This window comes from Notolabrus celidotus, chromosome 10 (genome assembly GCF_009762535.1).
Source record: "Notolabrus celidotus isolate fNotCel1 chromosome 10, fNotCel1.pri, whole genome shotgun sequence".
NCBI classification, from domain to species: domain Eukaryota; kingdom Metazoa; phylum Chordata; class Actinopteri; order Labriformes; family Labridae; genus Notolabrus; species Notolabrus celidotus.
Window position 1 is genome coordinate 6,946,546 of NC_048281.1, and position 14,992 is coordinate 6,961,537.

General features: G+C 40.2%; 1 protein-coding gene across 1 annotated transcript in view; it reads right to left on the reverse strand.

Annotated features, from left to right (window-relative positions):
• Window positions 1-14,992, reverse strand: part of tfpia (tissue factor pathway inhibitor a) — a 48,391-nt gene that overhangs the window by 8,749 nt on the left and 24,650 nt on the right. The window contains exon 2 of the mRNA XM_034693463.1: window positions 12,893-13,093. Coding sequence (XP_034549354.1) covers window positions 12,893-13,093 — 201 coding nt within the window. The remainder of the gene's footprint in view (window positions 1-12,892; window positions 13,094-14,992) is intronic.

A 14,992-nucleotide genomic window follows, 5' to 3' on the forward strand; every position in this document is an offset into this window, starting at 1 on the left:
TGAAGGATATGTCATAGTGAGGGGACCGCAGACAGACCCGTCGTAGTTACGGATTATCTTGCTCAAGGGCACCTCAGCTGTGTCTGGGAAGTGAACTGACATTTTCCAGCTAACATCTAATTAATGATCTTGGTCTGTTGGACTTGAACTGGTTTCTTTACACACTGACTTTACTCATTGACCCTGAACTGATGAAATTTTAATGGATGACAAATTCTCAACATTTTTTCCACCTGTAACTGACATCCACCTAACTTTGAACTTCCCACAGTCAGAGGAAAATGACCGCAATGGCTGGAAAAGGAAACCTCAGCAAAATAAGACCAGCACAGACTCCATAATAAAGACTTATGAAGGAGGATATAGCTGTTCAAAGCCTGTACAGTGTACAGTATAGGGTCAAGCCATAACACTGCAGTCACTGACCGCTTGGTCACAGCCAGCCCACTTCCTGTCCCCGGCAGTACTGTGACATTTTCTCTCCCGTCAGGTTTCAGATTCCCTCTTAGGAAAAAGTCAACACTTCCAGCAAGAATGTCCTAATTTCCTCAGCTTGTCCTCAGTCAACCACATCACATCCTCTGAAATGTTCTCCTCTCTGCTTTCTTCTCTTTGCTCCCTCTTACCTCAGCTCTTACTTTCCATGTTTCACTTCTCTCTGCGTGTTGCATTTATTATAACCCCCGAGTCTCAGAGTATTGGGATCAGGGCTCTTAGTTTGATGTTCCTCTACAATCTGCATATTTCATTATGTATGGTTACTGTAACAGTGTGTAATAGCACAGCTTCCCCCTGTATTTCTACCTTTCCTTGATGGCATTTCTTATGATAAGGTAATCCAATATTTATGCTTAGAAGAAAAATCAAAAGCAAACATCTCCTCTGATTTTTTATCTTTAAATGTCATCACTTTTTCAGCGTGGAAAACACAGACGCAAAAAACAGCAGAGTTGTTGTCGAGGGAAGTCAAGAACCCTGCTGTTTCTATTACTAAGCTATTACAAAACCTTGAAAGATTTAATGGAGTGACATGCTCATGCTTGATTTGTCTCAGTAACAATCACAACCGCGGTGTGAAATTCATTGCTTCCAGTGAAATGGGTCTGTTTTCAAAAGACTTCATTTTCAACTGAGACAGGTGCAACCTGACAGGCCGTGCCTGCATGATCGACAACATCAGAGTGCGTCCAGCCATAGCCTGTGTAATGGGTTGTATGGTCGCCCAGACAGATGGATAATGATTTATATATCAAAAAATATGGCGGTTATAAACTCATAGATCCTTCGGGTGCCTGCTATGGGGAATGTCCGAAGATGTTTCACTGAAAGTTTGCACATTGGCACCATTGAGACTTCTTCACATTTGACAAAACAACAGTAAAGCAACTAATAAGCAATTAAATAAATCTCTTGAACATTACTGACATATGAATTAGTTGGTACAGACTCCTTCTGTCAGCCCAGACTTTGATCAACACCTTCAAAAATAGCTTTGAAATTCTTATTAAGAGCCCAACATTTTTGTAAACATAAAAAAATATTTTGGATGATAAATGACGCACAGTGCATACATAATATATCGATGTTAGGGGTTGTAGCATAAAATAAGTTATTGGGTTCAAATAGTTTATCAGTCTATCAATACAAAACTGCTCAAATGTGAAGATTTTGTACTTTGATACTTTGGCAAAATAGTCCCAGAAACAACCATGCCAATTAGGCTTTGGAACTGAATATGGTATTGTTGGAATAAAATACATATTTCAAACAACTTTAATATAGTAAATTGGGAATAAGAGGGAAACACAATGATAACATATGAGTAAGTTACACATAAATGTCAATTTATATGTCAGTTATGTATCAGTTTAAAACAACAGCAGACTGCTTAGCCTTATACTCCAGTGTTATATAGCAAACGTCACCTTGTGGCTCAAGTTCTTTCCACTACATATATTTGAATAAGACCCCCTCATTATTACATAGACTAAACCAGGTCTTTTGAAAAAACTAAGGTCCCTTTTAACAGACGCTGGATTTAAGCCCCTGCAGCTTCTTTCTGCTGCCATCGTACTGTAAAATGAGGATACCACTGTGCTTTTGAATGGCCCATTTCACTACACATTGATAGGTCAAAAGCAGTTTGTACTTTGTGTCAAGTGGAATTAAAATATCACAGAGTTTGAGCTACTGTCTATGAGCTAAGCATACAGGTGCAGCTAGTCAGACTGATGATAGCAGCCGCATCACAAAAGTCAGCCGAGCACTAGTCTGAAGTGTGCAAAATAGGTGGCAACTGACTGCAGGTTGGTCAACATTGTGGGCGACTGGGGTCTAAGGGGCGTCATCAGGCTGGCATGGTGTGACCAGTCATATGCTTTATCATTGTGGGGAACATGCTTTTCATGCTTACATGACCAGTATGAAACGGAGAGAGCAACCAAACTGGATCTCCTACAGCTTGGTTTATCTCAATCAGATAGGCAAGCTAATGATAAGTTACTGTTGGTCCATAGTTGGTGTCCATTATGATAATGGACATTATTCACAAGGACATCTGTTGATGTCTTCTCTGTCCCGTGACACTCATTTGAAGAAACAGTGCAAGAAAGAAATCTGAACAGCGTGAAATGATACGGTAAATTAATTCAATGGGTGCTGGGACGGAAGTAAGATCTACACTGGGTACATTTTATAGGAGCATTTTAAGAGCAAGCATTGCCAACAAAACTCATAAAAATGAGTGGGTAACAAATCCCATTTTATCAAGCTTGCCAAAACCCGTTGCAGCCCAAGGAAGTAAAGCCATTTTTCTGTTGTTGTAACATCCAGATGGTGGCTGAGATACTTTTAAAAAATCATGCTGAGTCAAAGAAACACCAGGAGAAGAAGAAATGTCTGGCCCCAATGCAAAGGTCAACAGCACACTGCAGACGGAGAATGATGGAAAAAGGACAGAGCAGACACAGCAGTGGGTGTTATTAAAGACATCTTTATAGAACATGATTTATCGTCACACAAAGCCAAGCATGTTATCTGTTATTTCAAGTCTCTAAGACATCGTGAGAGGAAAAACAGCTTTCTTAACAAGTCAGCCAACATAGGGAAAGGGAAAGTTACATTGTTGTTAATTCCCTTGTTGAATCCCTATTTTTGAAAACTGGTGCAGATTTATTTCAGAACAAAAGTGCTGCTGAAACAGCTTCACAAAGAAACAATCAAGTCATTACCACGCGCAGGTGTGCCGCTAGAAAACAGAACAGGAACAAACAATTGTGTCTCCAGTTGCCTCAGAAACGACTTGTGGGGAATCACAGAGCAGTGCTGCATTGTAACATCTGTGTGTTAGTGATGTGTGGTAACAGCTTTCTCACTAATGGGGGGATTAAGCCAGAGACAATAATGGATTTTTCAAAAACAGTCGTAAATGTGGCGTACATTTACATGAATCACTCAAGTTTGGCAAAGTGGAACCTGAAACAACAGCTTTTTCTAGCAAGATGGCCGTGTATGCTGAAAACTCTGTCCTTGACCAACAACCTAATGCCAGATTAAACACACTCAGGATGGATACAAATGTACCAAATGTGGGCTCTGATGTTTTATGTAACAAAGATCCATTGACTTTTCTCAATGGTGACAAGGCAAACCAATGCTTTCAAACTCAGCACCATGTTCAAGGAAATAAAGGTTGTGCAACATGTCCAGCAGTCAAAGGTTTGACAGATTTTTCATTTGTTGTTTGAGCCGTCTTCAGATTGCCTTTAGCGAAATCAAGTAACACTTTGACTTGTTGAAGCCCTCATGACCCGGATCAATTCCTCTCGACTGCCACAGCACCTGATGCCAAGGCACAATGAGGTCATTCATCTCTGCTTCCAGTCACAAACTGACAAAGTGCTCGCACATTTTCAAAAAGTAGTTTTTGCTTTACAGATGTCTCATTTACTGCTTTATCAGGGCTCCCACTCTTTTCCAGAGATCATTTTCCAGGACATTTTCAGGACATTTTCAGTGAAGATCAAGTATGACAGTCTAAATTGAGTTCCTAATTTAGTTCCTAAATAGTCTAATGTGTTCCTCTCAGTGGAAGTCTACATTGAAAGACATGCAGTCTATGGCTATCCATGAAATCATCTCTTACATGCTTAATAATGATGGCAAATTAATCATAGAACAATGCACTTAATTAGTGCAACAAAGTAACAATAAAATAAGAGCTTCCTTTTATGGCAAACTCTCATCTCAGCTTTCTCTTTTCTCAAAAAATATTATATTAGCTCAGTAAAAAACAAAAGAGCCAGCAAAGGACTCTGGAAGCTGCCTTACTGAAATAAATAAATAAATAAATAATAATAATAATAATAATCAGAGGATCAGTGCATAAATTGACCCAAATAGAACTGAATGACAAAAATGGCCACAAATGTTGAATGGGGATGTGTTTTTTTAACATTGTCAGATCGCACGCAGATTGTTCCAGGACAATCTGTGATTTTCCAGGACATTTTACTTTTTCTCCCATTTTCCAGGTGTTTTCCAGGACTAGAAAACTGGTCAACTGTTTTCCAGGTTTTCAAGATTTTCCAGGACGCGTGGGAACCCTGTTTATGACTACAAAAATAATGCATTATTGGAATTTATGCTGCAATACGGCAGGTAGCCACTGGTTTGTCTGCTGATATTGCTACATTAATCTTTCATGCACATAGAAACCGGGAAATACATTGACATTGTTTCTTGCAGAATGTTTGGCGTGACTAAATACCTTCAATTCTTGTACCAAGCTGAACTAGAAAGTTGGTCGCTTTCGGAGCATCCCTCCTCCAGCCTTCTGTGTAAAAATACTGTCCAAACTCAGTCTGCTGAGGACTTCTTAAGACAAGGTTTCAAATCTGCTCCACACTCTCTGATTGGATTATCTGTTAAGTCTTTATATAACCACAATGAAGGGTGACCATGATCAAAAAGCTATCATTGTAACATCTAAATACATTTAATAAGGTGACTTTGACTTTAAAGCGCGGGCATATACATGTGTCAAAAGGTAGTCTAGCACTCTCTCCAGACCAATGCATTAATGAATAATTCAGAAACACAGTCCTCTATCAGAGCGCTGAAGGTGGAGGAGGTGATCTGTGTTTTTAAGGAGAGTTATCGGTCAATTGTTTTCAAGCACTGGAGTCATACAGTGCAGAGAGTTCTGGCTGCTCTCCAGTGAGTAAGTCAATGATTCAACTTCACAGACAAACATTTAAGGCGGCCTCAGAGGACTGCTTGTATGCAACAGAGCAGTGTTTCATGTTTGCTTTAAAGCTGGGGTTGGTAGTCAGATTTAGATACACTTTTTGTTATACTGGTTAAAATGATCTTTATGTCCTGATGGCAATCAATACATAATGTGTTCTTAAAAAAGAGCAAAGAAAAGCTGCTATCTACAGCCAGAGTAAACCTGGGAAAACACCAACCAATCAGCCTTTTTTGGGTGCCAAAATTTTAAACCATTCAAATCCCGTCCTGCTGTTCTGCCCGCCTCCTGCGCATACATTTCCCCGGCGTGCACTCTGAGTCCCCGTCTCCCGCCGCTGCTTCCCCTGACTCTGCTGACTGCCCCTCTCGCTCAACCTCGGGCCTGTCCCCTCTGACCCGATGAGGTGCTTTGCTCAGGACTGTAGTCCGGATCAGAGTCTAAAAAGCTCTCACCACGGGGGCTCTGACAAGCAGAAGAATGAATAACATTTACTAAGTCCTACAGAAATGTATATGTATTGTAGCGTCCGTCCGGACGCTGTAGGGATGACAAGTCGATTCGTGAACATGTTAAGTTTTAATAACCAGTCACTGTCGGCCGTGATCACGACAACCATGCCGTGATCACGTTTTGGAGGAGTTCTGAGGGAGGAGGGAAGGGGTTAGACGGAGTCCTGAGGAAATGCTACATTCAAATTCATGCTACTTTTCCGAGACTACCAACCCCAGCTTTAATAATTCTGGGTCATTTTGAGTTTCAAACCCTGAGAAGAGAGAGATGAGATTTTAAGATGAGGCACAATGCACCTTTTAAAAACATTTTATGTTTAGGCTTCTCTATATATCATCAAATCTCTCCCTCATCATTTCTCCTCATTTTTTTCACTATATTTCAATATGGCATGAAAAAACTTTGTTTATCTGCCTCTAAAAGTGCTGACACCCTCTTAGCCAGGCCTCCAGTGGAAGAAAAGACAACTTATACAGATGGAATTCAAATTTTGACAAAATAAGGGAACTCAAGCGTAAAAATAGATGTTGCCACTGGATGGAGACAGAAGTGATCCAATCTCTGAAAGAGAAACTGATCTGAGGAGTTCAATCAGCAGAAACATCAAAACGGGAGCATTTTATGTCCAATCATGTTTACCTATTCCCAAATCCTCCCCTCCTCACCTCCTGTCTCAAATGTTTTTATTTTGTGAGTAAGCAGAGAGAGTGGCACTTGCAGGTCATGGTCAGACCTCTGGAGCAGGGCTTCCCAAAGTGTGGGTCGGGACCCTCTCGGGGGTCGACCCACACTTTGGGAACCCCTGCTCCAAAAAATATTGACAAAAATAGTAGCTAAATTTGAAATAAAACCTTGAAAACAGAAAATGTATTGAGTTTTCTGCCTTTCTTTTTGCCAGATGACTCCTAAGTTTAGAGTTAGTGAACAGTTAATTATCAAAAGCATCAGTAGTAGTAGGTTAATTCATAACAGCACAGGAAACACAGACACATGCTCATATAGGTAGGGTCATTTTCTGCAGACCAGCGAAATTAAGCCACATTAAATCGCTTTGAGGGACAGTGGGGGTCACAAGTCTTTGGCACATATTTTGGGGGTCGCGGGCAGAAAAGTTTGGGAACCTCTGCTCTAGACCCCTATTCCACTGTGACTTCCCCTTTCATTTCTAATGAGCAGGAATTAGTTCCAAATGTTCTGCAAATGTGCACTTCACTGCAAACTTTACTTTTCTGTTTTAGTCTACGTTCATTAAAGAGTAATTCAATTACCAATACCAGTAAAAATATTGCACACATTATTATTTAACAAATATTAGAAGGTACTGTAATGAGTGATCTGCATGTTTCTGTCATCCATGCATGTCATTGAGTCGATATGGACACATATTAATCAATATCAAATTGAATCGTGACCCAAAGAATAATAATCTAATTGGATTGTGAGGTCCTTCACGATAACACACCTTGTAGAAACTGTAACTAGTAACATCCATCCCTCCATCCCTCCATCCCTCCATCCCTCCATCCCTCCATCCCTCCATCCCTCCATCCCTCTATCCCTCCCTCCCTCTTGACAGCTTATCCCGTTTGGGGTCACAGGGGCTGGAGACTATCCCAGCTGACTTCAGGAGGAAGGCAGGGTACCAACCTATCACAGGTCAAACACGGAAAGACAGACAACCATTCATGCACACACATACACCTGCGGGCAATTTAGAGTGACCAATTGACCTGGTACCTGGTGAGCATGTTTTTGGACTGTGGGAGGAAGCGGAGTACCCAGACAGAACCCAAGCATGCCCAACCGGGAACTTGAACCAGTAATCTTCTTGCCATGAGGCAGCAGCGCTACTCACTGCACCACCATGCAGCCCCAGTTTAGTAGTAGTGGTATTACAATGAAACATAATTTGACCTTTCCATCCTGTGCATTACATCAGAGGATAATGGCCCGTAGAAACGTCTTACAGTGGTCATTTGTGACTAAGATATTGACTTAGTCTAGCTTAATCAATACACTGATGAGTCCAGAGATTTGTGTCTGCGAACTCAATAAATAACAGAACATTTCACTATTAAGCTGGTAAAAGAAAAGTTGGTGCAGTTTGTTTGTTTCTCTCGCTCTCTCTCTCTCTCTCTCTCTCTCTCTCTCTCTCTCTCTCTCTCTCTCTCTCTCTCTCTCTCTCTCTCTCTCTCTCACAGCTAGAGACAGACATGGGGCAGCTGTCACAAAGAAACACCATGTTTGTCTGTGACCTCTTCAGGCAGAGCTTTAAAAGGGACATCAGACTAAAAAGGAGTTTTGGAGACGGTAGTTATGACTCACTGGGTTTCAGTAAAACGTCAGGGTAGAAAGGAAAAAGCCTACACTAGGCTCAGCGATAAAAAGGATCCCAGACAGTAAGCCACAGTGTTTGTGACCTTAAAGAACATTGCTGCTCAGTTGTCTGTGGCAGCACGTGAAGGAGACACGGGGAGATACAACTAATGGACTGGTGGGAAATACCAAATGAGAGTGTCAACCAGCATCTTCTGCTGTGTGTCCTTTTTGGGGAAATAAAATGTCACTGATTTAATCAGCCTTTTTGGAAAAGATATGTTCTTTTTGTAAGTTAAAAATGTGATGACATTTTCAAATGTCTGCAGCTGTTAAATTAAAACCCTCTTCAAAATGTTAGGTTCATCATTCTTAGTGTGAGTACATTTAATCACTGGGCTGACAATTTACGGTATGAACTAGGATAGTATGTAAAGGAAAACAGAGCATACCTAATCCTTACACTTAGAGGAAATAGTGTAGATTGAATTGTTTTCTTGTTATTTTTTCAGCTTTGTGTAGTTCTGTCTCCCGTGTACTTATTAGTATCTTGTCTACAAAGCCAGTTGAGAGCAGGTGTGGGGGCTTTGGATGCTCAGAAAAGTATACTTTTGTACTGCTAAATGTTTTCAAATGGCTGTCTTCATGAAGAACATCATTTGTGCCAGGGAACATGATGTGAGAACCCTAATGTTTCAATTCCCATACAGCCAGAAGGCCCAAACCAGCCCAAATCTGTCCCCAAGAGCTTGATTTCACTGCGATCTCCCATCTGTTTCTTTCTCTCCTCTTTTTGTTATTGTGAGAAGCTTCTCTCTTCCTGTGCATTGCATCACACACTGTAATGGTGACAGTATTTCTATTTTCAGTGTTTCTTTGCAAAAAAAACACAATTCATGTATCCTTCAGCATCCATGTTTACTGTGTTCTTTGACTTGTGGTGGCTTGTTGCATAGCTGCATAGAATTAGAATAAAGCTTGGAATAAGGACACAGGGTTTTCTTTCTTTCATGGTTTTGGTTGTAACTATTTGGCCAAAATCCCCACATAATAAGGTTGACCAAATGCTTGATACTTCAATACATTTCAATACAACCTGCTTAAAGGATACAATATCCATTATTGTTATGTTTGATAGTATCAAAAAGCACTGAAGCTTATGGCAAATACACATCTACATTCATGTTTTTCACTGAAAGCTGCCTCGAGCAAGAAATAGCGTGAGCAGTACGGGTCAATCGAAGAAGTGAGAAAGAGAGAAGACAAGTCAAGTAAACCAGAGCAGTCAAATATAGCATTTTCTGATCCTTTCAGTGGTTACACCTTCAGGACCTTTAAACATGTCCACACCATACACTGTATATAAAATGTCTGTCATCTCGCTCGGCTTGAAGTGAGGCTACCACAAAAACTGCTCCCCCTAGTGGCTGGCTGCAGTATAGGTCAAAAACTCAGTCTCCCCCATTCATTTGAATGGGGCTGCAGTCAAACTTTGAAAAATAATTACACGTCGTACAAATGTTTCTCCCATCTGTATGCTGTGGTGATATGTAGTCATTATTTGACTGTTTTGTGTTCAAGGCCTCTTTTTTCTGAAAAATCTTCGTTAGTTATTAGAGGTTAAAAAACAGGGTTTCACATCCCGGTTTGCTTTGATTGACAGCTGCCATAGAGAGAAACTCCATAGGACCTCGGAACGGTACGCTGTAGGGCGGAGCTTGTTACTGCAGAAACATACAAATTCCCTACTGTGGAGACTCTGTCACAGCCTCTTAAACAGTAACTCTTCTTATTCCCAGGTCAGCAGGTAGCATTTTTAAGGTCCCTTAGGTGTCTCATAAAGATGCACACATCACGTATTTGTCTGTTGCAGACAGACTGAGAGCAGAGGAGAGAGACAGCGATGTCACATGGTCTCTTCATGTTTCTTATTAGTCCTCACCTGCAGTCTGCTGACAGGAAGCTTCACAGCCCTGCACAGTAATTGACACTATACAAAGAATATATTAGTAAGAAAATCAGGACATACGCACAGAGAGAACATCTCAGATACACACACCACCACACACTTCTTCTGGATTACTTTTGATAACCAGAGGAAAGATTTTGTTTTGACTGTATATTATTTTTCGTTAATATATTTTTTAGCCTTTCACTGTTTCACAGTATGTCAAATGTTGGTCTTTATATATACATTATACGCCTAGGAGTTTTTCCTTGTTGTTGCTGGGGTATCTAAACAGTAGGGGTGCAACGATACTCAAAATCCACGGTTATCGTATCGACTGTTTAATACGTGATACTGTAGTTAAATAATTCAAAATCCTCTGGATCAGATGGACCTGGACTCCTCTATGTTGGTCCTGAAGAGCAGATCTGTTTGTATATAAACTGCAAAAGAGTCTAAAAAATGTATGAATTCACTGTATATGACAGTGCCTTCAGGACGCAAATTCATTTATGATCCTCTTCTCTGACTGCATAATGAATCCCATGACATGCAATAAAGAGGTGAAGGTTGTTCTTTGCCCGTGGGAGAAAGCACTTTGTCACAGCACAGAATAACACACCATGTACTGTAGATACGCTGATAGATGTGTTATGGTTATATATGTGAGGGCATATTTCATGTTGAGCTGAGAATTAAAGATGCATTGTTTCCCTGCTTCAGATGACAGATCCAATTACACACTCAGTGCAGCTGCTATACAGCAAGAAAGGTGCTTTTCTACCATTCTCTTGCTTCTTTCAGTGGCTGTAGTCTTTTCTTTAAACCTTCTTATTCATCCCTCTGCACCACTCAACTGACCTGAAGTGCTTTTGAAGTGAAAAACAACTCCTTTTACTTTGAATAAATACAAATGCACGGGGTGAAAGGTCAAATCGTTGCAGCTTTGATTGATTTTCAAGGAGCAGCAATTTTATCACACATCTGGGATCGAGCAAAGACAAGTTAAGTGCAGGTTGACGGGTGACACAATTTATGTCTGCACTCAAGATGACACAAAACAGACAACACAGATATTTCACCATCGACTGCCTGAAAAGATTTAGAAAAATCTGCTTTTAAATTCTATCTCTTAATTATGTTGGCAAACACTGCTGCTGACCTTTGACCTCATCTTTTAGTCATACCCAGAGCCTTTTATGTTGATAAAAAGCATCATTAGCAGCATTGATCAACTAGTCATTCAAATTTTTGTATTAAATTGTTAGTAATCCAACTAAGCTTAGTGCATGGTCTTACTGAGTTAACATCTTTTTTTATTGTTGTCAACATTGTTGAGTTAGCATTCTTGTTAACTTTTGTTGTTTTAAGTTAACCTTAAAACAATAACAATGAATGGGAAGTTATTGATTTTTAATATTCCGTCCCTAAATTTGTCAAACCCCGACCCTTTGTCACCCCTGAGCACCATGAAGACATGCCATGATGATGAATTTGCAGGACGCTAAGTGTGGAGAAATGGAGCGATGCTTGCAAGCTAGTTCAAGCAGGCAACTCAAGCTGCACTACTTTCACATTTGCACTCCTCATTCTCACAATAACCTGACAAAGTATCCTCCCAATTAGTTGGTTTTTTTAAGCTGGAGGATTTTCGGTCTCTGCCTTTGCTTTGCCAATGCCAATGCAACCCTGCACCAGTGATGAACTCAAACTTTCAGCCCCAACAACTCCCCAGCCTCCACCTGCTGGCTTTGACTAATGTTAATCTGCAAAGAGTGATGGGATTCATAGCCTAGATGTCAAAGATAAACAACGTTATGCTGATGAAATGAAGTTCTGATGAACACAATTTGAGTTGACTGGTTGAAATTAAATCAATTAACATGTGTTATGAGATGTTGTTCTTGGTCATTATGCTGCACCCTGTGGTTTCTGACTGAAAGACACTGAACAAAAACAAACCTGAAAGCCCTTGTTTTCTCTGATGAATAGTGGGATATTTAATCATTATGGTCAATATAGGACAAAACATCCAATTTTGAAGCAATATTGCTGATGAGTGGCTTTTTGTATTTTAAATTTGTAGAGATTTCTTCACTCATATTTCATGATTTTTTTATTGAAAGTTTGATAATTGTATTAAGAAGCAATAGTTTAACAAACTACATCTCTCCCTCTGGTAGCTTCACTACAAACTTTCTGCAGTGTAAACTTTTTGGTAGCTTAGAAAAAACAAGCTATCAAAGTAGCTTCCCCAACACTGGTGGCTGCCTCAGGGCCTTGCCCGTCTGAATCTGTTATGAGCTGTTTTCATTCACTTAGGATCTGAGTGACACAACATGGTCAGTTTTATATGATTTCAAATTCCATTTTCAGGTGAAAAACTGAGAAAACTGGGAAATCTAATTGTTTGAAAACTGTTTGTCATCATCATCAATTGATTTAATAAGTTCACTTCATCACCACTTTAGCATATGTAGCCAAAAAATAATGCAACAGTGGCCTCCTGCCTTAAAAGTGCCATATTTTTCCATTAAGTAGATGCCTCAAGGAAAACAGTTGAGAATTAATGTGTTGGCAATGTTCCATTTTAACTGCATAACAACAGAATGACTTTGTAATAGGATTTTATGCCCAAGGTGGCAATAAAGTCTAATGAGGAACACAGTCCTTGAAAACAAAACGTATCATTTGCTAGAAACAACAAAACAATGTGAATTGGTAATATATCTCTGTCCTGAGCAGTTCTCAAGATTTTTTTCTTTTTGTCACTTTTGCTGTTCACTTCAAGAGGAGATGTCAAGATGAATTTCTTGAAACATGTTTTTTAAAGCAGCTGAAAGTGTCAGCCAAAGGGTCAGACTCACCTGAGACAACACACGACTCCTCACAAGCTTCCAGGGTTTCAAAATTGTTGGCGTTTCCTCCACAGCCTCCATATTCAAACAGCTCGCAGTGCCCTGTGTCAACATTAAAGAAGAACCTTTCCTTGATGGCCTTGCAGGGCCCCGGCTCATCCTTCATGGCGCACAGTTCGTTGAAGATATGGAGCTCGGCTGGTGCTCCATCTGCAGAGGTCGGACAGAAAGACAAGTTTTAGTGCTTCGCTTTTTCCTGCATTTGTTGAAAAGGATTTTGTGTGTGTGTGTGTGTAAGGGGGAATTTAGGTCACAGCATCAAACCCTAACCCCAGGCTTTGAGATAAGGTGAAGTTGCATGGCAGTGTAATTTCCACAAGACTTCAGCAATGGGTTTGACAGCTCACTGTTTTGAGATACTCTGCTGCAGAGGGAGACACTGAGAAGGATTTGTGAGAGGAACTTTGTGACCTGACTGAACCTTTACATGGAAAAGTATAAAACTTGAAATATTTAAAGTAAGGAAACCATATACTATTTTCATTTTTTAAAATAACATTATATACAGCCTGTGTTTTTAGCCTACAGGTGTATTTCCTCTGTACTTGCACAGAGAATAAGGCACCATCAGGGAGCTCCTAAATCCCCTAAGTACAAAAAAGCAGATGCAGGCAGGTGGCAGCTGGCAGGAGAGGAAATGATTGAAAGAAGGGGGAAAACTCACAGAATGCAGCACACAGCAAGAGTGTGAACTGCAGCAGATAAAGAAGTATACTGACAACACATTTCACTCCAGACTCTTCAAATACATTAACTTGGTCTGCAGCCCTAAGCTTCAAGACCATCTGTATCACTGCAACGTCACTTTGGCAGGTGCAGAGCTCCGCTGTTAAGTTAGTTATTATCACTGTAAACCTTTAATTGAACTTTCACAGCAAAGCCCTCACTTTAATGGTTATAAATAATGCCCATATACATTTTCAATATCAATCCTCACAAGAAAAGTTCTATGTTTTATGACTTTAGACGCGTAACAATTATTCACGTGGTTGACAGTTTGAGAGATTTGAAGCTTGACTCGAATGCACTGTACTGTAGAAGTGTATGGTTCGAGTGTGTTATATTAAACAAAAGTATTTTTGTTTGTTCTTGAAAGAGATCCAAATCTGGTCCACAGGTTGCCTCTCTCATCAGGAGCTATTAGGAGCACCTGTGATGTTCTCTCTCAGCTGGGGGCAAATTCAATCAAGTACAAGAATCATGCCAAAAACACTCAAAACCATTTTTTTTAAATAAAAAGTTTTATTTTTATATAGTTTTAAAGAATGTATAGTTTAATATGCTGTTGGTTTTGGGCTTTTTACTTGTTTTTTTTACTCCACTGTCAAAATTTGTAGCCGGCAGTACGAAACAGCGCCATGGGAAAATGTTTTGGGGGTGTATGTGGATTCAAACTCTTGCTATTAGCTTACACACCGTGCCTCTGCAATGCCGTAATGCAATATTAAACCGCACACTCTTACACACTTTTTATGCAGTTTCAGGGTTTAGCGTAAGCACTGTGGTGAAGTAATGTTCCCTGCAGCAGAATCTTGATGTAAAAAGAGCTGCTGAGATTCTGAACTATCAGAATATGTTTTAAGGTTTTTTTCCCCAGCAGTTAAGAGCACGCGTGATCAATGACTTTTGGTTATTCCTCTGCAGGACAAAAACAGTGCTCCCACCATTTTCTCATAGAAATATCATCCACAGCTGTGGACAATGCATTGGCTTCACATAAAAACTACTCTCCTGTCGTTTTTAGTCACAAGAGCAGGTCACATCCAGGAAAGAGGTCTTCTTTTTACCATTGCCAGTGTTAAATCACCGTCTCAGTGTGCTGCTGGGAAATGGCTTCCTCTGCCCTCATCCCTGCTGTTTTTAGGTCAGGTCTCTGTTGTGCCTGCCTGAAGCAGTGCAGTTACTTCAAAACCCACTGAGAAATGAGAGATCCCTGTCCACGGGAATGTTGATGGCCAGAGCTTGAGCAACTGTGTTTAAAAATGTCTCCCTGCATGGTTCGTGTAAATATTTAATAACTGTGACTCTACCTGATGTCCAGTTGAATCT